The sequence below is a fragment of the Odontesthes bonariensis genome, chromosome 2, assembly GCF_027942865.1.
Source record: "Odontesthes bonariensis isolate fOdoBon6 chromosome 2, fOdoBon6.hap1, whole genome shotgun sequence".
NCBI lineage: Eukaryota > Metazoa > Chordata > Actinopteri > Atheriniformes > Atherinopsidae > Odontesthes > Odontesthes bonariensis.
Genome location: NC_134507.1, coordinates 46,374,573 through 46,400,385, shown reverse-complemented (window position 1 = coordinate 46,400,385; position 25,813 = coordinate 46,374,573). Strand labels below are relative to the sequence as shown.

Here is a 25,813-nt window from a genome sequence, read left to right as displayed (position 1 = left end):
GTCCCTTGAAAGCTTGAGCGTAATCACAGAGCAGAGTAAGGATATCTGATTGTTGTTATCCTGTTTAAATTTGGGCAGTCTGGTCAAGAATGGAAAAGCAACGATCATTAAACTTCAATTATAAACCAGCCTGACTTATAAAACCCTTAAATTTAGCAAGTACCACATGGGAGGACCTCATAAGGCGTCATATTTTTTTACACTAAATAGCTGGCTTACTTAACTGCCAAGATGAACTGCTGGCAACTTTGTGGATGAGGAAGACTGAAGTCAGGGACAGGAAGATGAGTGTAGGCAACAAACTGTAGCAATTGTCAACCTCTCTATGACTTTATTAGAGATAATACAGTGTAGCCTTTTTGACATTAATACAAAAACTGAAAAGAAGTTAGCAGTGTCCAACTGCTCACTCTACTGGCTCTCATGTCCATCTTCTCGTCCTGTAATATGTGAGGGATCTATCCTTAGGTGACAAGAATCTAAGAACAGTTATGTCTGCTTAGAATCTGCGCTGGTTATATGACAATATTAGACAAATGACTTTGTTTTTTTTGGAGGATGTTGCAGCCTTACTGACTGAGATGAAGCCCTGACAGTATAACACACCTGATGGTAGGTTTGCCGTAAGAAGGTCATGGGTATCATTAAGGTGCCTGGCAGCCATGATGAGCTTGCTTTGAAAGGTGCTTTGATGATTCCTTTATTATCTCCTACAGCCAGTGTTACACTGGACCATCCTTTACGAAAGGAGGTAAAAAAAAAAAAGAGGAGATGAATTAAAATGAGCACAGGAGAGTTAATGTGAGCAACCATTCTACATATGACATTACATTTGTGTATCCCCCCCCTTTCATTGTTTTAAATACTAGATTTGGAAAGTATGTATTTTTTTGCCTGGGGCGTATTCTGCATGAAGCATCATGGTAAAAAAAAGCACAGGCCAATGTATCTACAAAAGTTTTATGTAGTCCCTATTTGCAACTTTGTAGTAACCACAGCAGAGCCACACCACTGCTGAGTGGAAGTACAGTTCATTCTCCACATTTTTCCTCAATATCATAATATATTTCCAATCAAGGACAAGAAAAGGGCTATATATTTCATAACCACATCAGGTCAGCATCAGAAGTTCATTCAGCAATTTTCACCTTTAAAATGGCGTACACACTGAGTAATGAAAATGAATAAAAAATCACACAGTAGACTCTGAAATGATATAGTTCCAACATTGTGAGCTGGTTAATTTAAGATCAAAAGGGTGTTATATACTAGAAATATAGTTACTATCTTTTGTGGATATTCCAACTTCTTTGAAGTGAAACAAGAAACCATTAGGATGGGCCTTTAAAATGCATTTGTTTTAAGCTAATTTCATTCCTAACTTTGCAGTTGACTATTTTATTCTTACATCAATGATTCTAATTCCACATCATCCACATTTAAAAAAAAAACGTAACCACTGATACCCTTGTATTGACATTGACAGCATATCTTCAAAAAAATTCTATGTCATAAAGGTTGAAAGCAGGGATAGAAAAGTTGTAAAAGGGAAGGCGACCTACTGGAGAACATTCAGAAATCAAAACCCCTCCTTAGCACAGTAAATGAAAATCCTCTGTGCTACAGGCTCACCCTGAACCATACCTGCATTTCAGCTGTTGTGCAAAATCTAGAAATGGTATTTACACTGACCTGTCACTACTGGTTAAATCCAGCTGGAAATGTATGTGACAACAGTAAACCCAATGAAGATTCAGAGGAACAAAGCATCATACAGTAGACAGATGTGTGTGTGTGTGTGTGTGTGTGTGTGTGTGTGTGTGAGTGTGTGTGTGTGTTTGTGAGTGTGTGTGTGTTTGTGAGTGTGTGTGTGTGTGTGTTTGTGAGTGTAGGTGTGTGTGTGTGTGTGTGTGTGAGTGTGTGTTTGTGTTTGTGAGTGTGTGTGTATGAGTGTAAACCTTGGGTGAGGAATCTTCATAGAACAGATCAGAGCCTACACATCACTGTGGCACTTTAACACATGTGCCACAGGGAGTTTGCATCGGCCTGCAGGATTAATCAGACGTCAATTTGAAGGTTTTCAATTCTTGTTAAATTATGGGAAAGTGAATAATTTATGCAACCATCATCTTGATGTGGGACCGACTTGTTTTAACTGGCCGTGGAGCAGGTTGGGGGAGTGTGTATGTGGGGTTAATTATAGAATAACGATTGCATAATTCCCAGTGGTTTTGAATTGTATTTTCACATGAAATGCAAAACTGGTCTGCAGTCAAAGCACCAAAGCCCTAGCTGTGGACTGAGTGCAGTTGAACAGAAAGAAGGAAGAAGTAAAAGGAAATACTGTATATATCCTTGAATCTTTTGAGTCTGCCCATGGACTAGCAGAACTTTGAAAATGAGGAAAAACGGCAAAAAGCTTCGGGCAGAATACTTGTTATTGTGTGAGCATTTTGAAAAGCATTTTCATACATTTTACAGTGTTGTTTCACAAGGGCGTTACATTTGAGCAGAGCACTGTCATGTAAATACAGCAAACACAACAAGCCAGTCACAGAGGTTACAGTCTGTAACGGCAAGATGTGGGCTGGGATTTCTAAGGAGGCACACGCCTGGCTTTGACCAAATGAGTAGACAGTGTAGTGGCAGGCTCTGTGTCTGACGCTTAGGAGTGAACAGTGGAGCGGGGTTTGGGCTGCGTGTGTGTCCTCTTGTTTTAGGCTACTGGCTGTTCTGGTTCTCATCTGCCCCCCCACCTTTACAATCGTTCTTAGGAAGCAATGAGATGTACGAGTGTGCATGCTGGTCCCATGTCTTGTTATACATATGACACCCATCTCAGTCTGAACTTGAATCCTCACATCATAGCCGTTCCATCCGTTTTTAGAGTTCCAGACCTGTTCATCACCTTGAGCTTGGGACCCTCAGCTCATGTGTACAGCCTCATCCTAAACAGACTGAGACTGAAGGCCTCCTGGAGCTCGCAGGAGTTTGGCAACAAGTCAGGAGGATGGAGTCCACTTGGATCTATATGGAAGCAACACTTTAACAAAGATTTCATGTTATACAGTTCTTTTTTTTTTCATGAAACCGGAGTACTGGTAACATAAGCCAAAACATTGTAGCTTAATGTGTTTTACTGTTGCTTCCAGATCAAGTAGTATAGTATAATCTTCAGTCAATGGTTGGCTTGAGCCTACATGTGGCTGGGCTTGTGGCATCAGCTCCAGCTGGTACTCTGGAGCTCCTGACGAAGCCAGGATGGCAGTGGTTGGCCCAACCGGTTCAGCAAGCGGAGCAGCTCAATGTTGTGGTCCCGATAATACTCTGCGAGAAAGGCCCGCAACTGCAACACACAACACACACACACACACACACACACACACACACCAGAAGAGGTCAGTAATAATAATTTAACAAAGGGCTGTTCAAATGTTATTGACAAAGTTTGGTTTTGTTTTGAAGGATAACTTAAAGTGCTGTGTGAGGGTTTTATTTCCAATTCATTAATTGTAATTTTTGTTTCTCAATAATGTAAATGTACTTTATTTTTACAGCCCTTTATAAACAATCCTTACGGTGTACCAAAGTGCTTTACAGCAGGTAATAAATAAAGAGAAGAAGAAGTAAAATCAAATAAAAACGATAAAAGAACAGTGAAAGCAATAAAATACAACAAAATCGAATAAGATAAATTAAGATAAAAGTGTAATCATACTACTGGGTATTAAAAGCCATCCTAAATAAGTAGGTTTTTAGCCTGGATCTGAAGAGGCCCAGGTCAGAAATAAGACGCAGCTGGACGGGGGGCTTATTCCAGAGCCTGGGGGCAGCTTTGGGAAAAGGCTCGGTCACCCCAGGGTTTGTACTCTGACCTGGGCACTTCCAGCAGAAACTGCTCTGTTGACCTCAGAGCTCTAATCTAACATTAATCATGCACTACTTATTCAGCCCTTACTGACAGACCTATAACCTCAATAAGTTCCTTGTGAAGATGTTACTCTGAAATTTTTCCACACTAGATATTATTTTAACAAAGGTTTGGTGGGTCCTCCACGACATCGTCTTACATACTGTATATTAGTAAGCCAGGACAGCAATGGACACATTTAATTCAATTTAATGGACTAATAATAAAGCAACATGTTTGTCCACACATGCCAAAACAGAATTGTTAGAGCCATGGTGAACCCATCGCAGCTTGCATACAAATATTCAAAAATTAGCCGACTACTTGATGACCAAAAATGTTTACTATAAATTTTAAAACATGGTTCTTCTTCATAGGCGTTTATTAAAAATAATTTTTCTAAAGTTTGCATTCTAAGGTATAAAACAATTCTCAACTCTTCATCTGAGGAGCAGGATTTACTTACCAGGCATTCTGAAAGGGCCAGAAAATGAAAATGGATAGCGTTCGCTAGCATTAGCACAATGTTCCTGCCTCGAGGGTGCAATGCATCATGGTCCATTGACTGATCTAGTGTTCAGCTTCAATACACTACTTTTTGTGTACCACGTGACAGAAAAGTAGAGCACTATACAGTTAGGGAAAAGTTTCATGTGATGTTTCGAACATCTTTACTTAATGGCTGACCCAGTACAATGAATGAGAGGACAATTTGAACAATTTTCTTTTAACCACACCTGGTGGTTCTGCTGCTGTGGATATCTGTTTGACATGTTGTGCATTTAGAGATGCTCTTATGCATACCTTATAAGAGCTTGAATAAGGGCAACTGGACTTCTTTTTTGGACTTTGGTTTATGTTTCTGCATTTAGCAGACGCTTTTATCCAAAGCTACTTACAAATGAGGATATAACATCAAAGCTAACAATAAGCTACGTAGAAGGAAACCACCAGTCAGACTCTGTCAGAGATGACAGGGGGATAGGGTAGAGATAGACTGCAGGCATAAAGGGAAGTACAGAAAGATAAAGTGCAGTAGAGGGGGTAGGGAAGTACAGGGTAAGTGCTAGGATAGGAGATGCTCTCTGAAGAGCTGGGTCAAGAGTTTCTTGAAGATAGACAGGGCCTCGTAGGCCTGTTCTGGTAGCGCTCAGTAGGTTATTCCACCATCGTGGAACGACCCATGAAAAGAGTCTGGATTGTCTTCAGCGTGGTGTAGGCACTGCTAGACGACAATCCTATGACGACTGGAGTGACCGAGTTGTGACGTAAGCCTTTGCAAGAGCATTCAAGAAGATGGGAGCCGTTCCATTTAGGACTTTGTAGGCTAACATCAGTGACTTGAATTTGATGCGGGCGGCTAAGGGTAGCCAGTGGAGCTCAATGAACGGAGGCGTGACGTGTGCTCTTTTAGGCTGATTGAAGACCAGACGCGCTGCCACATTCTGGACCATCTGCAGAGGTTTCACAGCACAGGCTAGGAGACCAGTTAGGAGACCAGTTAGGAAGGCGTTGCACTAGTCAAGGTGGGAGATGACCACAGACTGCACCAGGAGCTGGGTGGCGTGTTGGGTTAGGTACGGCCTGATCTTTCTGTTTAGCAATGCAAAGCGGCACAATCGAGCGATGGTTGCCCTTATTCAAGCTCTTATGATTACCATGGCCTGGATGACTGATAATCTTCATCAACATTATGCATACCTCAGTTATCAAAAAAGTTAATGGAGTTAATGTTGCCTTTCTATTACATCTAACCAGTCTGGCTATTCTTCTCTGACCCCTGGCATCAACAGAGCACTTTCACCCAGAGAACTGACAATTGCTGTAAAGGTTGTCTTTGTGGGAGAAGGATGTCATGACATGCTCATGACTTCTGGCCTAGTTACATCCTGGGCCTTGTTGACTGGTTCATATGAATATGGGTAAAAGGTAGTATGGGCTGTTTACATTTAGGGCAGACGCTCGGCGTCGCAGAAAGAGATTGAGTCCGGATGACGCATGCATGTTATGATTAAACCAGTATAAAGTTGGTTCACAGTATGAAGACGGTGGACATTTTGTACATTCTGTATGCACATTTGCTGTGACGGTTTGTTCAATAAACTCCCCAATGGACGGCTGACCAACGCGGGATTCGACTCTAATTTCTCCACAACATAATGGTGACCCCGAATTCGTGAGAGTTTGCATCTGGATCCCGGCGGAGCGTGTCCTCCGTGCCCCGACAACCGACATCAGCTGTAACAAGCCGGCAGGTGGGATTTTGTTCCTACCATTACGCAGTTAATCTTGGTTAGTGGAGCACAGCTGACGGCTTCTTCCGGCTTCCCCAAATTTAAAAGAACACAGGAGAGAGACGGATCCTGTATTCGGTAAGCTCTTCCATTGCTTTCCTCTGCGCAGGGGGGCTGTTGAAATTGTTTGGGAAATTTTGGGCCAAGAGGAGCCATATGTGTGAATTGGGATAAAAATTGGGTAAACAGCAGCTGATGTGAGTTGTAAAGCAGACAGCTGTGGTCAGTTGGTCTGGCTTGTGTTGTTGTATTTTTGTAATTAAGGAAGACTAGTCGCTAATGCTCGGGCAGGGAATAAATCGATGAGTTTAAACTGGAATAGTGGATACGCTTTTAGAGCGGGCAGAGTGGAAATCACTCGTTCATAGTGATGTCATAGAGCCAACGGCCGACCTTTTATGCATGGGGGGTTCGGGCTACCGTGGGACTATGGTTCGCATTAGTCATTAATATATGTGAAAATTATTCTCACTAGTCAAGGAGTAGACGAATGCTGGTAATTGATTGACTTGCGAACATAAAAGTTTGAAGGTGGAATCAAAAGAGCAGTTCAAGAAAACTCCGAAAAAGTCAATTCCAGTTCTATACGGGCACATTTTAAGTATATATGTTTATATCATTTTATATATCTGCTTAGAACTCTTTGGAGTTATCCGAGACCTCAGTATAAAGACATTTTGAGAAGAAAATTCAAATTCGTTTATGAAATTGGCCACAGGAGATTATTATTGAGAGGTCACAGCGAAGCTGATAAATACACGTCAGCATCTGTTGCTTTGGTCAAGAAACCATATCACAAGGCTTGTAGGGAAAACACATTTTGTATTCCATATATTGCCGACACCCACATCTCCTGAAAAATTAAAAGTCTAAATGAAAGAAATTGATAATTTAAAACTGTGAAGATTTGAACGGTGACTGACAAAACTTTGATCGACTGACTTGGTGTGGGTGCGTGGGACCGGTCTCTGTTTGTCTGTCAATGTGTGTGTCAATGTGTGTGGAGTCCTGCTGGTTTGTGTGAATCAAGAAAGAGAAGAAAAGAAAAAAGGTTCTGACTCATATCATCCCTTGACTTTTGAGTATTCGTAGCATTTTAAGTTAAACTCAGATTTGCTTCATTGTTATAATTTGCTTCATTGTTATAATTTGCTTAATTGTTATAGTTGCCACATTAATAACTTGGGGAGATAAGAAGTTGTTGCAGTAATGTGCTGTGATTTTTAAACGCTGTGTGTTTATTTCTTTAAGATTCTGTATTTTCGTTGCGTGCATCTTGTTATTATTGAATTATTGAATACTGCTGTGATTGGTGTTAAGTTTCTAAAGTTCTATTCTCAACAGGCGAGTGAAGGTGTTTTGGCTTTCAGGGGGACAGAGAGTGCTGCGCGTTCACGAGGCTGGTGTGAAGGAGCGTGCTCTGTCCTTGACAGTTTTCTGCTGCTGCAAATGTTCGTGTGTGATCACATTTTCTTTCCTTGTGTCTTCCAGGGGCAATTTATGGTTGAACTGTAATAATTATTAGTTTTCTTTAGGTAATGTGCTAATTGCGGAGTTGTTATCAGTCGAGTAATGAGGGTTTCGCAATTCTAGAGGAGAGTTTCTGTCTCTAGTCAAGTTGAATGTGACATTCCTGATAAAGAAAGTTTTTCGCTTATGCATTGTTTCTGTATCTTTTGATTTGTAGTTTCCCTGTCCACAGCGTGTTAAATTGTATTTCTTTCTCTTTCTTAACAAATGCCATTTCGAGGTGAAGAATAGTGCAACTGTTATTTCTGTGTTAAATTGTATTTCTTCTCTGTCCAGCTGAAAGTTTGTATTTCCTCCTTTTTCTCAACTTGTAACAAAAAGTGTGACAAACGCCATTTTGAGTTGGGGTGTGGTTCAATTGTTATGTCTGGTTCAATTGTTATGCTTGGGAGGAGTTAATAACAGTCTAGGAAGTAGATGTAATGGTGTGTTCATATTTGGTTGGTTAGAAATTCACGTGGTTCATTGGAGGCAGGCTTAGAGGTGTGTTCATATTTTATTGGTTAGTAGTTACGTGTCTCAGACGTGTTTCATTGGAGATAGATTTAGAGGTGTGTTCAGATTTCATTGGTCAAAAAAAAAAAAAAAAAAAAAATAATAATTTTATTTCATTGGTCAGAATTGACGTAGCTGTGACGTACATTGGATCATCTGGAATGGTGGAGGACATTGTGTGTGGATTGGATCGGAAGCATCCGGATGTGAGCAAAAGTTGGGGCAACGCCTTTAGCCTGAGTCACTTCAAACAGAGTAAGCATTAACTGAGCTTTCGATTAGCAATAAATTAACATTGGGTAGCATTAGCAATACAGCAAGTATTGATTAGCAATAACTAGCATTGTTTAGCATTGATTAGCGTTGATTAGCAATAATTAGTATTGATTAGCAATAACTAGCATTGATTAGCAATCACTAGCGTTGAATAGCATAATTAGCATTCAATTAGCATTGGTCAACAAGGAAGCTAGTATTGATTAGCAATAAGTAGCATTAATTAGCAATAGTTAGCATTGGTTAGCATTAGTAGCATTTGTTAGCATTTCGTTAGCCATAATTAGCATTGATCAGAAAGACAATTAGCATTGATTAGCAATAGCAATAAGGCAAATATTGGTTTAAATCTTAATTAGCAATAGGTTAGCATTTATTAGCAACAGCTAGGAAGCTAACAGCAATTGGCATTGGTTAGAAGTCAAAAAGCTAAATTAGCCTAACATTGAATTAACATTGGTTCAATTAAAAAAAAAAAAAAAAAAAAAAAAACAACCTAGAGCATAAGCTTTCAAAGCTAACATAGGCTAACCTTAACATTAGCATTGACAATATCCAATCCAATAATTAGCTGCATCTAAGCTAAATTTAGCCGAGCATTAAATTAGCATTGATTAGAGTTAAATAATTAAGTTAATTTAAATTGACTTTCAAAAAAAAAAAAAAAGGGGGAATACGAATAATAAATAAGGAAAATTTAGAAAATAGATAAGTAAATAAAAAGGAAAAGTCAAAAGTCAATAGAAGGGAACTAACTAGGTGAAACAATGGATGTAACACCAACAATAATCATCAGCGCCAAACATCCTGAACATTCCAAAGATATTAAAAAGATATCTCTAAAATGGGAAAAACGAACAAAAAATAACGTCTCACCCTGGCCAAAAGGTGGCACTTTCAATGTAACTACCTGTAAGATTATGGAACAAAGGATTAAAGCTTACAAACCAAAGGACAAAAGCAAAAAGAGACAGGAAAAGAGAGAGCTTGAATTAAAAGTTTTACATTTCTTTGAAAATGCAGAGCTATATCCAACACTGCCAGGAGCAGTAAACATACAAGTAGATTCTGAAATAAAAGATCACAAAATATTTCATGAACATCCAGAACCACAAATAGCTACATCAAGCAGTCATGGAGCTCCTGAGCCAGACGTCATCTGTAATTCAGATCAGGCAAGGGGACAGCTCCCACAATACCAAAAATCACCCGAACTGGCATCTCCAGTTCAAAAGGCATCTTCTGAGGAACATAAGAGTCCAACAGCGTCAGCACCGAGTTTGGTAGAAATGACGCAGGGACAGTATGTGCCGTGGCAGACGCTCGACCTAGGGGGGCTGGTTGCTCGATTGCCGGACATTCACACAGGTGCAAGTAGATGGATAAGAGCTTTTGAACAAGAGACTGTGCATAAACTGTTGACTGTGGGACACATTAAGGCAGTGTGGGCACTGTGTTTTGGAACTTCTACCATGGAGGGCATTTTGAGACACAGTGAGAATGACTGGATGTTAAGCCACCGAGCTGATGGAACTGACTTTAATGCATATCGAGCTGCACTCTGGAGAGCGTTACGAGCTGAGTTTCCTGTAGGAGTGGACCTCGAAGCATTAAAGGGGGAGCCACTGTCAGGAACAGAGAGTCCGGTTGTGTACATTGCACAACAATTGAAGAAATGGAGACAAGAGTCTGAGGGAGAAATCGAGAAGAGCCCAGCTTGGGTGACATTGTTCAGAGTTTCCATCAAAGAGGCTCTGCCTGCCCCAGTTCAGGGGAGGCTGGAGGATGTGGTGGGGTTGAATTCAATGTCACATGGACAATTCCGAGACCACGTGGTGCATGCAGTAAACAAATACAGAAAAGAACTGAAACGGAAGGAGCAGGAGGAGGATATGCAAAGGGAACTTGCACGGTTGCAGTTAGAAGAACTGCAAGCGAAGCAAGAAGTACGAAATGAGGCCATAACAGCGGGGGCCGCTGAACAGCCATCACAGGGGCAAGTCCATCGTCGACCCTGTCAAAGGTCAAGAAGAGGTGCACCTGGAGGACGAAGGTCCTCGGGGGCATGTTGGGCCTGTGGCGAGAGGGGACACTTTGTTTACAGCTGTCCGAGAGCACCGAGAAACCCGAGTGTTCGGCAGGACCGTGGCCAGTCCCTGCGGGGCGGAGCGGGTGGCCCGGCAGGTCCAAGGCGTTCCTCTGGCAGAGGAATCCCAGTATTGGTTTACATTGACATATAGAGGTAAGAAGTACACTTACATCAGACGTACTCAAAAGGGTTTAAAAACCGCCCTCAGGTGTGTCATTATTACAAAACAAAACAAAGTTTTTAAGTTAAATGTGTCACGACTACTAAGTTTCTAAAACTTGAATTTAAATAGGTCACTGTTACTAGGACACAACAAAACAAAGTTTCTGAATTTAAAATTAAATGTGCCACTATTACGAAGTTCTAAAATTTGAACGGAACAAAGTTTCTAATTTAAATTTTAGCATTGATAGCCTAAATTAGAGTATCTATTTAGCCCATAGGGAATTACTGATATCTCTCCATCCCACTTGGAGGGAGTAAGAAAAGCGCCATGTCCAAAATAAATAAATAAATAAATATCTAATGAATAAATAAGTAAGATTAAAATACAACAAGTATGATCTTCTTTTGGGAGGATTATGCAATAAAATGCGCTTCCTCTGGAAGGAATCATGAAAGATCCAAAGATCAAAGGTTGAAAGCACAACTGGAGAGGACAACCGAGGCTAAGTTAGCCTTTGAAAAGTTGAAACGAAATTAGCAAAAGTCATCCAAAACGGCCAACACTAGTCTATGAGAAGCCATTTTTCTTATATGTCTCCAATAAAAACCATAAGATTTCAGAACTAATAAATCAGAGTAGGTATGTTGTGACTCAGACAGGATGTTTGCAGGTTGTGCATCTTTTGACACGTCCAGATGTGAATACAGAAGTGTACTACATCGGGATCTGCGGATGTCATTCCACGTGAGTTTGAAGGAGAACCACATGAGCGTGTGTCAGAAGCTGTGAGATACATTAAACTGAGACCTGACTTAGAAGCAACTTCACTTGTGCAGGCTGACGTCACTTATGTTGTGTAGGGTCCATGTTGTGAGATCATTTGGGTAATCATGCAGGTTTTGCAGTTGTGAAACAGGATGGTGGAAAACTTTGTGACGGTGAAAGCTGAGAAGTGTGAACGGCCATGTTCGGCACAGTTGGCTGAACTGAAGGCATTAACGGAAGCATGTTGACTGGTGAAAGGTAAGGTTACGAATGTATACACAGATTCTGCATAGACTCATGATATTTGCTATTTGTTGGAAGCGGTTTGGAAGCAGAGAGGGTTCAGGAGGTCAGAAGGAAGTCCAGTGCGACATCAGGTCCAAAGGAAGGAGCGGATTGCAGTCATGAAAATTGAAAATTGGCAGTGATACATTGTCAAATAATCGTAAAGGTAACAAAATGGTTGGTAAAGGTAATAACGCGGCTGATGAAGCAGCGAAAGTAGCATCAAAGTGCCAGCTTGCTGTTTTGGCACCAATGGTGTTACTGGAGCCAGAGGTCGCACCACCACATGGATATTGGTCATACATATTGGATAAATAGTCGTAAATTTTTTTGGTAAGAGAATTGATTCATCTGTTTGTCATTCCATCAGAGATTAGCTCAAATAATGGTTAAGTGTTTGTTTATAAAAGTGCAAGAGGCATTCTGCAGCAGCTGCGAGTCAAGCAGCGCTGTGGGGCCGTTTATCATCCACAGAGTCAAGGGATGGTTGAGAGGATCAATGGAACCTGGAAAGTGAAATTGAATTGAATCTGTGTTTCAACTGAACTACACTAGATGCTTTGCTGCTTGCACTAATGAGCTTTCGTATGCAGACTCATAGAGTCATGCACTAACACCGCATAAAATGCTAACGGGTCGACCCATGCCGGCACCTCAGTTCCCACTTGAGCAGGTGCAAACAGAGTGGACAGCTTACATGAGGCAACTAACTGCAATCCACAGAACAATCTATCTACAGGAGGAGTCCAGAGACTCAGGTCTCGAACAGCTGGTTGAGAGGCCAGTGGTGCCAGGCGACCAGGTGCACATCAAAGTGTTCCGGAGGAAGTGGCTTGAGCCAAGACGGAAAGGACCGTACACAGTGGTGCGAGCAACGCCGACGGCAGTTCAAGTGGAAGGTAGCAACACATGGTACCATTTGAATCACTGCACCAAGGTTCGAACTAAAGACACAGTCGGAGTCAAGTCCGAGGGAAAGGATTAACAAAAGGAAGAGGTTAAGATTTCTGACACTGTGAGCATCCAGGTGTGGGTGTTGGCCGACAGCATGGGCTCAGGAGAACGAAGCCTGGAGATGTTGGGCGGGATCCCGCAGACAGGAGAGGCTGGAAGGGTCCCGTGATGAAGCCACCCCGCAGGGAAGTAGCCAGCCTGGGTCAGATGAGTATGATGCAACAATACACACCCACTCAGACCATGCCACGCCACAAACTTTGCCAGCAATACACACTAGAGCTAGTCGTGAAGAGGTATCTGCTAAGCTTGAATTTAAGTTCATGGAATAAACGATTTGAGGAAGTGTGGATCATGGGTCCGGTGGAGGAGACGACCAAATCGCTGCCTCCGGACGCCACGACAAAGGGGCAATCTGGTAAGATCATGTCAGATCGGGTCAGAAGTAGTTGTTCACAATGGTTGTAAGAATAGAAAGATTTTTCGGGAAAGTCTAGGGGGATTGGATACCATTAGCACTACAGGACAGAATAATCATGTTAATCCAAGAACAGACGGAGTGTACATGCACAGGTGGAGTCGGGAAAACAGTGTAACTGTGGAAGATGGTTTAAGGCAGCACAGGATATGTGGTATAGTTGGGCATGGTACATCACGAGAGGACTGACAGCGACAGAGTGTCTCATATGTGCAGACGCTCCAGGAGCACTGCCTGTTGTTGTTCCAGAGCCACACACCTTCAGGGACTGTGCGGTGGTCCAGCAACAGGAATGCAGAGAAGGTAGGTTCACATCGGCAGAGGATAAATGGTTATTGTTTCCTATGTGTGGTATTAAATGCAGATTGATGTTTGGGCCAAATAAATTACATAGTTATTTTCAAAATAAGGAAGGGCCACAAATTGGAGTCTTCTTGTGCTGAATTTAATCTGAGTACATCACAGGAGGGGCCTCCCACTGATGATAGAGTAGATTACGATGGTGAGTTTGAATGCTTTTGGAAGTCACGTAAGTAGTACTACTGTTAAAAGGAACCAATATTTATTAGGGTTTATTTATTTGGATCAATAATGTGAAAATATAGAAATGATCATTTTAACTCTATATCTTTTTGGGGATCAGACACACCCAGTAGCTGAGAGTTACTGGATGTGTGGAGATGATGTTTTGTTAAATGTGCTACCCAACAGGGAGATAGGTTTTTGGGCACTGGTGAGGAGGAACACATCAGTTGTGGTAGTGTATGACAAGGTAAACGAGATGCGAGGTTTGGTTGTGGAAAAAGGGAGAGTTAAAAGATCTAGTGATGGCTACATCAGGGATAAGCACGTTTACTTGGATGCAATATGACAGCCGAGAGGGATTCCTTTGAGCTCAAAGCACGCAGGGAGATTGCAGCTGGATTTGAGGCTGGTTTGCAGTGGATCACAATTAACAAAATGGGGAATGGACTAATTACATATAACACAACCAACAGAGAATTCTCAGCTACACGAGTGAAGGGCTTGCAGGCTTTGGAGAACAACTACATGAGACGAGTATGATGGCTTGGTAGAACAGACAAGTTTTAGAATGTATATTAGAAGGGAAAATGGTGTGTGCCAGATGGTTGGGGAAAATGTTGTACATTTATACCCGGGAACACTGCAGCTGATGGTACGTTTACAACGGCCGTGAAGAAGATCAGAGAACGGAGAGAGGAGCTGACGTGTGATGCTGGTGGAGGTGAACGGTGGTGGACTGGTCTGTTTGGGATTTTGGGAGAAGGGGGAGCGATGACAGTTAAGGCGGGAATAGCAATATTGTTGATAGTGAGGATGGTCTCCCTATTGGGGTGTTGCATGTGTCAACATCTTCTTTGGATAATTCTGAGTGACTCTGAATCACAGCAGGTCAGTTCCTGAAATACTCAGACCAACTCATCTGGCAACAATAATCATGCAACATTCAGAGTTACGCAAGTCAGGTTTAATTCCCATGCTAATGCCCATTTGACCATGCAAAGGTTCTCTTGATCATATCTACATTCCTTAAAAATTGAGTTGCTGCTATGTAATAAACTGAAAAGACATTTGTGTTAAAGAATTAATCAGGTGTACCCTATGAAATGACCAGTGAGAAAGGCAAAAAAAAGACAGTTCAAGCCCAACCATAATATGCCCTTATTGGTAAGTGTGATTTTGACGCAATATCTGTTGCTTTGGACCTGCAGAATTCAGGTGGGCTTATTTTTCCATGTTGTTTAAATGGTGGTGTGCAGAAAACAATTCATGCCACATGTGACAAAAGCTGTACACAGTTTCTTAACACTGTTTTAACCCAGCTCCATACTACACCAAATAAATATATGTATAAGAAAAACAACACGGACAAATAAAACAAAAAAAAGAAAAACACTTTGCACTAAGGCGAGTGGTTTGCACATTTTTCTACATTAGGTTAACTAATTGGATTTTACAGTGTATGCAGATGTGCTGTGGTGTGAAAAGGTAGGAGAAGCAGCCCATTTGTACACACAGAGGTCAGCAAAGAAGTTGAGATTGATCCAACAAATCAAAAGGAAGCATACAATTCATCTGTTTTTTAAAATCTAGTCAACAAATGTTTTTACTGTAAGTGCAGTAAAATCCTTGGAAGTGAAAAGCCAGAAGAATCCTCTGTTCAATAAGTAGAAATATTTACTGTCACAGATATGTTTTAATAACCATATCATACTTAAGGCTAGAAGTTGGAGCAATATGAGATGTTGCTAGAAGGGCACATAGCAAGTCCGGCTCTGTCACTGTCATTTCTAAATGAATAAAAATGAGAGGAACATTAATGTTTATGTGACCAAAGCCAGAATGACCGAATGCTGTTGCTTTTACAGTCTGATGGAGACACTAGAAGGACTTAACTATTTTAGGTGTGACAGTGTGTGAGTGTGACAAAAGTAGATGTACCTCAGAAGCCATCTCTGGGTACTTTCTGCCTTTACTCTTCCCCAGACATTTGGCTCGGCCTCCTTCCACTCGCTGACACCAGAAACCTTTGCTGTCATCATACCTGCAGATGGGAAATGTTTTACCACACAGCAAACATTTCACAAAAGTTTGGTGGAAACATTTCTTCTCTAAAAGGCATGCTAAGCAGAATTAAACAGCAGATTGGTATTTCTGTAAATTTTAAATCTATTACCAAAGCATTTATCCGCAATAAGATGGAAAAAGGGTGTGGAGTTGTGTATTGATTGAGTTCACAGTAAATGGTTGACAAGTCTGTGTTACAACAATTATCAGGTAGTAACCCTGCATTGTTATCACACAAAAGCCCTGCACCAATTCTGGCTCCCACTAAGATGTACTTCAAAAGATGGATGACCTATACAAACAATCATAAGACATGATGCTCTAAGCAGTTAAATTCAACTGTACTGTCTCACAGAAACCGTTTCAAAATATGAATCCTCAATCAGTCTGATAAATAGTCTTTTCTCACTGCATGTTCAAAATGGGACCGCTGTACTTTTGTTGGTCCTGTCCTGTTTGTAAGGAACAGGAATACTAGTTGAACTTTATGTGCCTCTGAGTCCAGTCAGCATGTGTGTGTGAGCCAGAAAGCACGGCAGGACACACCACTATTCCCCAATACGGTTGTCAGATGATTTGGGATCGCCAACATGTTGCTTGACAGCATTTGCATATTACTATATCTCTGCTATTCATTGAACAAAAACGCACAAAGAAGCGTAGCAGCAATTCTAAGTTGTGAAAAGGGCTTGCTGTTGAAACCACTGTATCCATCCCTCTGTGCACACGTCTCTGCATGTTCAGGCTCCTTTAGCAGAAAGCTGCCTCTGCCAACACACTTTCCAGCTTGGCAGAGCAAAGGTGTGGATACGTCTGTGCTTTAGAACAATCGGCAGATTATTCATTTTTTGTTCTGATTCACAGCTTTATTATGCGTCCGGCTGCACCTTCATTTTTACCTCAACACGGCAACTCATTCTCAAAGAAGCACAGGAGGAGGCACCATGTCTGAATGCTCTGTTCACAGTTTACAGCAAAGATTAATAAAAGCTTTGTCTGCCTTTAGTCTGTGTTTTGTCTTTATTTGCTTTCAAAAAACATCTAAGAGACCATCTGCTGATGTACTGAAGATGATCTGTGTATTTGTTTAGCTGCTTTTTTTGCGTTTGAGTGTGCTACAAACATCAAAGCCTGAGTGTAGTTAAAGATGGGAGTGACGCCAAGGAACCTCTGGATTCCCTCCATCACCAGGGCTGGGTTGGACCGCAGTAAGGCTCCATCCACGATGTGCAGCTGAACAGAAAAACAACAGACATATCCATGACTCACGTCACCAGTGGTTAATGAGATTTCAGTGAGAGAAGACATTACAGCAGCATCCAAACCACTAAAAAATTCAGAACTATCTTCTAATGTTTGTTTGAGATTTATCATTATTTTAAGAACTTTAGAATGATTCAAAAATAAAACAAAAGGCAGATACATTATGCATTTACATCACTCAAAAGGAGGGTTCTCGTCTTCGGACACACAGTTACTGTGCTAGGTGACAAAGACGTAGAAGCAACACACTGTTGCTTTGTCACATTGCTGTGTAGAGGGTGGGCAATCTTGTCTATCATGTTATTCAGCTTTTTATACATTCTACTTTGACCAATCAGCTCCAGAGCAGTCCCCATCACAGAGCCAGCTTTCTTTATCTGATGCTGCAAAGCAGATTGTACTTTCCACCACAGACTGATGGAAGATATGAAACATCTTGGTGCAGACATTGAAGGACATAAGCTTGCTCTAGAAGTCTGTTTGTTCTGTCCCTACTAGTAGACATCCTCAGTGTTGCATTTTTAGCTCAGATTGTTGTCCAAATGAGTTACCAGGTTAGGGGTTAGTGTGTGGTTTAGTGTCCTGCTCAAGGAAACTTCAACAAATGGGAAAGCAAGGTATTCAACCACCAACATTGTGGTTGGAAGACGACCACTCCATCTCCTTAGCCACAGCCACCCTGAAGTGTTTGGTTCTACAATTATTTCTCAGTTTATTTGTGTTCAAGATGAGGTGATTGTTCACCAACTATGCCAAATAGTGATGAACAAGAGGCTGATTACAGGGAACTGGTGTTACACCACAGAACTGTAGAGTTCTGATGCACAATGACTTAACAGGGAGGTATAGTAGGTCAGCCACACATACAGCAGAAATAAGTGGCAGAGAGGTAGATAGGTATATATTGAACATGTTATTCCCAAATAGGGGTGCGCGATCTGACGATATAAAATCGTGACTGGCGAGGAAGAGTGGAGAATCGCAGGCGATCTACCAAATTAGAGAAACCGTATAGATCGCCTTTGCCAATCAGCGCAATGATTTTTTATTTTTTTTTAATGCTGGTTCCCGTCCTTAACCTAACCGACCAATCACAGCGAACTGTGCGTCATGACACTTTCTTACACGCCTCCATGTTGTGTTTGTAAAAACTTGGACAGCCATGGCTGAAAGCCAAGCCGACGAGCTGGTGAAGAAGAGGAAATCCACCTCTGTAATTTGGAATTGGTTCGGGTTTTCTTCTACCCTAACCCACTGCTGCTGGTCCACATCAGGAATGGGAACGGCAGCAGCGGCACCATCCACAGCACATCCATAGCGGCGCACGGGAGAAACTCACGGCCAGCAGCAGCACTCTCGGGTCGGATGAGGAAACCGCTAGCTCGTAAGCTAACTACGGTGCAAGAGAAAAGGGATGCACCGCGACCGTGACAAACATTACACAGTTGAAAAGTATTCCTTTAGGGCGCTCTGGTGATGGCAGTGCGTGACTGTGGCTGCAGTAAATGAACATGCAGCGTTGCTCATCTGTTGCTAAATGGCATCATGAGGTGGAGTCAAGTCGTCATCAGTGGTTCGTTTTTCTATTTCCGGTTGCTTCACTCTCACTGTGTCAGATGTCATCAATTAGATCATTATTTTCATCTTGAATTGGGTTACAGTTGAATTACATGTGTTGACTGCCAAATTCTTTATTTTACTCCTTAGCTCTTCTGTGGTTCAGCATGTCGACTTAACTCTACTGTAATTGGTCTTTTTTTTTTTGGATGGAAGATCGTGATAAAAAAAATCGAAATCGTGATTTTATGCAAAAAAATCGTGATACAACATTTTTTCCATATCGCCCACCCCTATTCCCAAAGGTCATGCAGTCCCCAGATCTTGTGGCTACTTATACTCAGTAAAGGGGGCGCTCACCGTTCCCTAGCACCGAGTCCGGGCACTAATCAACGCGCCAGACCTATCATCATGAAACTTCACGACTTCGCTGATAAACAACAAGTGATGGCTGCAGCCCGGCGCCTTGCTACAGAGCCGAACCAGCCAGCGGACCGGATCAGAGTTTCCTTCTTCAATGATTACTCGGCGGCGGTGGCTGAGAAACGTAAGGCTTTTGACGAGGGGAAGGGCTGTCTGAGGAGGAAGAGTGTAGATTATGCTCTTCTATAGCCCGCTAAGCTGAGGTTGTCTGTCAACAGTGTGGTGAAGAGGTTTGACACACCGGAGGCAGCTGCGGCTTACGTGGATTCTCTGTCCTAAATCTCGGTAACCAGCGGATTGTCACTTTTCTTTAACATTGCGCATGGACTGTGCCTTATGAAGCAATGTGAGCATCTGCCAAATTCAGGCATGTGTGACTATGCTACTTTTCTTTCTTACTGCTTGTAATCTACCAGGTGAAATGTTCTACTTTGCCGTGTTCTTGATGGACTGTGTGTGTTTGTGTCTATGGGTAGGTGCGCGTTAAGCACTTGTTGCTCCTGTCGGCCTGCAGCCGCAGGTAGGAGGAGAAGGACGCTTTTTCCCTACATGTTTAGTAGGATCGTTGCCAAACTACTGTTTTTTTTAATGTTTTGTTGCACAGCTCTTTGTTTTTATTTCTTTATTTACTTATTTAACTCTTATCCAGTGTGTGGTGGATCTCTTGGCTCAATATGCTTTCTATGATACTAAAGATGAATAAGCTGCGAGTATGCACCTTGAATGAACGGGGTGTCCACAACCCTATTAAGCGGAGAAAAATAATGACATGTCTAAAGAAGGATGATATAGATGTTGCTATGTTACAAGAGACGCATCTTGATGACGCAGAGCATTTAAAGTTGCAACAAGGGCCATTCGGACAAGTATTTTTCTCATCCTTTACAACGAGAAGTGGGGGAGTAACAGTGTTGATTAGGAAAAACCTACCTCTTATAATATCCGACTGTGTTAAGGATCTGAATGGTCGCTATGTGATAATCAAAGGAATTTTGCAAGGTCAAAATATTGTAATGATGAATGTGTACTTTCCACCTGCCCACCCAGTCACCTTCCTCACCAAAATGTTTCTGGACTTAGCTCCATTCCTTTCCAACTCCACTGTTATTGTTGGTGGTGATTTTAACTTAATATTAAATTCGCTTATTGACCAATATCCTCACAGTGATGTGCCCCCCTCTCCTCAGGCCAACACACTCCATGCTCTATGTGAGGAGTTCGGGCTTGCTGATGCTTGGAGGGGCACCCACCCCTCTGATAAACAATATACATTTTTCTCAGCCCCGCACTTTTTTTCTGCCAAGAACTGACTTATATTTAGTTTTGTCATGTGACATAACCAGTATAATTATCTCTGACCACGCAAGAGTAATTATGGACTTTAACCTCAAAACAGCGTTACATCAGTCTCGTCACAGGAGACTTAATACCATTATTCTTAAAGATTTATCTCCAACTTCTCTACTGAACTTAAAGGATTTCTGGAAATTAATACTCCATCGGCCAGCAACGCCTCCATCTTATGGGAAACATGCAAAGTTTATGCCAGAGGTTTAATTATTTCGTACTCTGCAACAAAGAAGCGCCAAAGACAGGAGAAACAAAAATCTTTAGAAAGTGAATTGATGGATAAAGAAAACGCATATATTGCCTCTCTGTCACCACCATTGTGACAAGAAATGACAGCAATCAGAACAGCTCTAAATTGCCTTCTTACCAGGGATGCAGAGAAGAAAATAAAATATACTAGACAGATGTTTTATGAGCACGGAGATAAAACAGGCAAATATTTGGCCTATTATGTTAAAAAGCGTGGAGAGTCTCAAACTATTGCAGCTGTTTCTAATAAGGATGGCCACAAGGTATATGAAAATAAACTGATAAATAACAAGTTTCAGAGGGAGAGCAACTAATGGACAATTTCTTTGCTCAATTGGATTTGCCAAATTTGTCAGAAGAGCATAAGATAGTCCCACAACTAAAATTGAAGTGGTCAAGGCTATTAAAACATTAAAAAGTGGAAAGTCTGGGGGCGCTGTTGAGCAAGACATGGAGTAAGACGTGTTTGTGAGCGCTCCTGCAGGGCCACTAATAATTTAACGTTTTAACGGCATTCAAACTTCAAAAAACAACTTAAACCATATACCCTTGATGTCGAAAACCGTCAGTGTTTGATACCAGTCGTGTTCGCTGCTATACATGGCGGCAAACCTTCGAAAATACAAGTTCACTGCCTCCTCCGGTACAAGGCCAGAGGCCTCGTCTTCAGGTGCTCAAGGTAACCCCAATCGACCTGTTGCGCAGACGAAACCGGACGCCTCGAGTATGGATTTGGACGTGATAAAGTCTGACATCCTCTCTTCTCTGAGATCGGATATGTCCATAGTGATACGACAGGAACTGAAAAACGCATTAGCTGAAGACTTTGACGCACTAAAATGTGAGTTACAAGCGGTAAAATCTGAAATTATGAACAACGCCACCGCCATCCGGACCGGAATGGAGCAGATGAAGGGAAACAGAGACATCGAAGGGGGACTCTCAACATGGTCGGATGAAGTTGTTTCCCTTCAAACCACAGTGAGCACTCTTAGAAGTGAAGTGGAAGATCTGAAAGGAAAATGCGAGGACCGAGAGGGGCGGATGAGACGAGGGAATATCCGGATCGTGGGAGTCCCAGAACAACCGGGCTCTAGCTCCACCACAGCAGTTTCTAAACTCCTGAGAGAGATACTGCGGATGGACAAAGATATAAAAATTGATCGATCCCATCGCAGTCTTGGGTCTAGAAAGCCGGGAGACAAACCTCGTGCCATTATTGCAAAATTACATTACGACGGAGAGTGCATGGAGATCTTGAGAAGAGCTCGGGACCAGGCTCCGCTGAGGTACAACGGAAATCAGGTGGCCATCTACCCGGATTACACAGCCAGTGTGGCAAGAGCAAGAGCGGCCTTTACGGATGTCCGAAAATTACTCCGAGGACGACAGGGGGTCCGGTACGGTCTGCTTTTTCCTGCCAGATTCCGGATCACGCACAACGGAGAGGAGAAGGAATTTAAGGATGCGGCCGACGCGATGGATTACGTGAAGAGGAAAATACCCTCAGAGACAGAGACTGACACCTGAGGATAAGAGCATCTCCAATAAGATGGGACAAGAACATCGCTGATAAGCATTTGAATGTTTGTTTCGTATTCATATACAGTTCTGATCACTTTATTATACAGGAGAAGTGATATGTTTGTAACTGTACATTGAGAATGTAACTAGAGTGTGTATGTGCAGACGGTTGTGTGTGCGTTGCCGGTGCTGGCGCGCACGTTTGATGAAAGGGTTATGAGTATATTTTATTTACAGTAAGTTGTTTAGGTTACTTCAAATTAAGATCACAGGATTTACTTAACACTTTTACTTTATTTATTTTGGTAAGCCCACAGTGTCCTCAGTTAAAGTCTCATCTTACATCCTGTGAGTCCTTTAGTTAAGATACTGAGAACATGATTGTGTTTTATATTCAGAAAATAATCTGGGATGTGTATAACCTGTGGTGCCATTGTTATGCCTTACTTTTATCTTGTATTGTGGTTCTGCAGGGGCGGGTGTAGTGAACATCTGATAACCCCTGTCCATATCTGGAGCTGTAAGCACTAGCAGCTACTAACACGTACGGTGGCTTAATAGGTATTGATTGTAGTATAGAGAACGGCCTACATAGCTGCTTGTTCGCCTGGTGCGGCTTGGGACTAGGTCCCAAAGAACTAGCTCAACACCTATGTTCTTGAGTTCAAGAGAGTTTCCCATGGCTCTGTTTGTTCTGATCCCAGTGTTCCCCTTGGGATCTAGGTATGTTAGGAAAAGTGACAAGAGAAGCAAATCATTCCTAAACACAGACTCACCATTATCACAGTGCTTTGTATTAATATTATGGTTTTATCCTACAGCTGTTGATCACTTAACTACGGTATGTCCTTTTTTTGTGTGTGTGTGTACACCGCTACTATTTCCCCACTCCCAATGTAACCACACAGAATTTTGAATGGGGTTACTAAAGGTAATAAGTTATAACGTTAAAGGACTTCACAGCCCTCTTAAGAGGAAAAAGATCCTGCGTCAGCTGAAACAATCTCAGTGTCAAATAGCATTTTTACAAGAAACACATTTATCTGACGCGGAGCACGAAAAATGAAAGAAATCATGGGCTGATAAAGTGTACTTCTCTTCTCATCCGTCGGGGAGAAAAAAGGGTGTATCTATCTTGATCCATAAACAAGTCAATTTCAGTTGAGTCTCAGTTCATAAGGATGCAGAGAGGAGATTTATTTTGTTAAATGGTTCCATTGATGGTATAGATGTGTCCTTTATGAATGTATACGCTCCAAATGAAGACAACCCAGATTTCATTAGAAAAGTCTTCAGCGTGATAACACAGCATAGTTCTGGGATCCTGTTGGTGGGTGGAGATTTTAATTGCGTTATGTCACAATTCATGGATAAACAACCAGTCTCCACTACTCCGTCCTCCCGAATGAGTAAAACATTAAAGTATCAATCCTCAGAATTGGGACTTGGTGATGTATGGAGAGGCATATACCCCAATTGTAGAGACTTTACATTTTATTCGCATAGACATGCATCCTATTCTAGAATTGACTATTTTTTCACCCCCAGAGCTGAACTGTATAGAATAACTGATTTGAGGATTTTACCAATGACAATCTCGGACCACTCACCTATTGAACTCTTATGGAACATAGGACATAAGTCCACATCTAAACAATGGCGGTTAAATGCATCTCTCCTTAATGACAAAGCGTTCATCAACCTTATCACAACAGAACTTAAGTTCTACCTGGACACCAACTCCTCCCCAGAAATTTCACCAATTATACTATGGGACTGTGCAAAGGCTTACCTTAGGGGTCGTATTATCTCTTTCGCAATTGCCAAAAAGAAAAAGAGGGATGCTAGACAACAGGAACTAGAACAAACAATTCTAAAATTGGAACAACAACACAAGCAAAGCTCGAATCCTACACTCCTAACAAATCTTAGAGATGCACGAAGGGAATATAACAGTCTGATTACTGAGAAAATTTAAGGCAATTTAAGGTTCACCAGTCAGAAGTATTATGAACATGGAAATAGAGCTAGTCGACTATTGGCTTTCAGACTGAGAAAACAACGGTCGTCGAATATAGTGCAGAAGCTAAAAAGTAATAACTCGCTTAACCCCATTACAAAACCAGATAAAATAGCTGAATGTTTTGCAGGATTTTATAAATCATTGTATGAAAATACTGACACCTGCTCTGATGCTAATACCTTATCATCCTTTCTGGAAAATATAAAATTAACTGAATTATCAGAGACAATGTCAAAAGATATAGATGGACCGATTAAGGAGGGGGAGATTAAAGAGATAATCGCATCCTTGAAAAATAATAAAAGTCCAGGACCAGATGGTTATATTAATGAATTCTATAAAAAATTTTAAAGATATATTGTCGCCCCTTCTATTAAAAGCATATCATCATGCTTTACAGTCTGGAATATTGGCACCGTCTTGGAGAGAAGCGACTGTAGTAGTAATACACAAGGAAGGTAAAGACCCCACTGAATGCCAATCATACAGGCCCATTTCTTTATTGAATGGTGATATACGTATTCTGACAGCCATTTTAGCAAAGAGGTTGAATAAAAATATTGCACAAATTATAAATCCAGACCAAACAGGTTTTATCACAGGGAGATACTATGGTGACAATCTTCGTAGATTATTAAACATAATGAGCTATTCTAAATCTAAAGGAGAGGAGGCGCTGTTATTATCACTGGACGCTTATAAAGCATTCGACCGGGTGTCCTGGCTGTATCTATTCCAGACCCTCAAGCGGTTCAGATTTGGTTCAGATTTCATAAAATGGATACAAATACTCTATTCATGTCCACTGGCCTCAGTCAAAGTTAATGGTCAGATATCAGCAAGTTTTGCATTAGAGCGGGGTTGCAGACAAGGATGCTCTCTCTCACCTTTGTTATTCAACATCAGTATAGAACCCCTAGCCCAGCTCATCAGGGATGATTGTAATATCAAAGGCAACTCTATTAATGGGGAAGAGCATAAACTATCATTGTATCCCGATGATGTAATGATGTTTTTAACGGAACCGGCTACAACATTACCATGTTTAAAAATCTTCTCTTCCACTACGGCTTTTACTCAGGATACAAGGTTAATATGGATAAGACTGAAGCTATGGATGTTAACGGCCAAATCTCTATGTCAGTTAAACTTAACAGTGGGTTTAAATGGACTAAGGATGGATTCAAGTATTTGGGTATTTTTATCCCCACATCTACAGAAAAACTTTACGAAGCTAATTATAAAGAAAATAGTTAAACACATTAGTGAAGATCTCGAGAGATGGTCAACACTTCCCCTTTCCCTAATAGGTCGAGTAGAGAGTATACGGATGAATGTTTTGCCATGATTGTTGTATCTTTTCCAGATGCTGCCCGCAGAAGTTCCAAAATTAACATTTGACAAATTAAACAAAATGATTTCAAAATTTTTTTGGCAAGGTAAACGACCAAGAGTGAGATTAAAAACATTGCAGTTGGATAAATCAAATGGAGGTGTGGGACTTCCAAATCTTAGAAATAATTTTTGGGCCGCACAACTGAGACCCTTAATATCCTGGATTAAGGATTTGCCGCATACACGATGGCTTGATAT

At 41.5% G+C, this 25,813-nt stretch overlaps 1 protein-coding gene across 1 annotated transcript in view; it reads right to left on the bottom strand.

Moving 5' to 3' along the window:
* Nucleotides 1–946: 946 nt before the first annotated feature.
* Nucleotides 947–25,813, bottom strand: part of ndst2a (N-deacetylase/N-sulfotransferase (heparan glucosaminyl) 2a) — a 56,635-nt gene continuing 31,768 nt past the window's right edge. The window contains exons 12-14 of the mRNA XM_075482575.1: nucleotides 16,955–17,064; nucleotides 15,706–15,808; nucleotides 947–3,346 (exon numbers count right to left, since the gene is read on the bottom strand). Coding sequence (XP_075338690.1) covers nucleotides 3,221–3,346; nucleotides 15,706–15,808; nucleotides 16,955–17,064 — 339 coding nt within the window. The 3' untranslated portion in view covers nucleotides 947–3,220. The remainder of the gene's footprint in view (nucleotides 3,347–15,705; nucleotides 15,809–16,954; nucleotides 17,065–25,813) is intronic.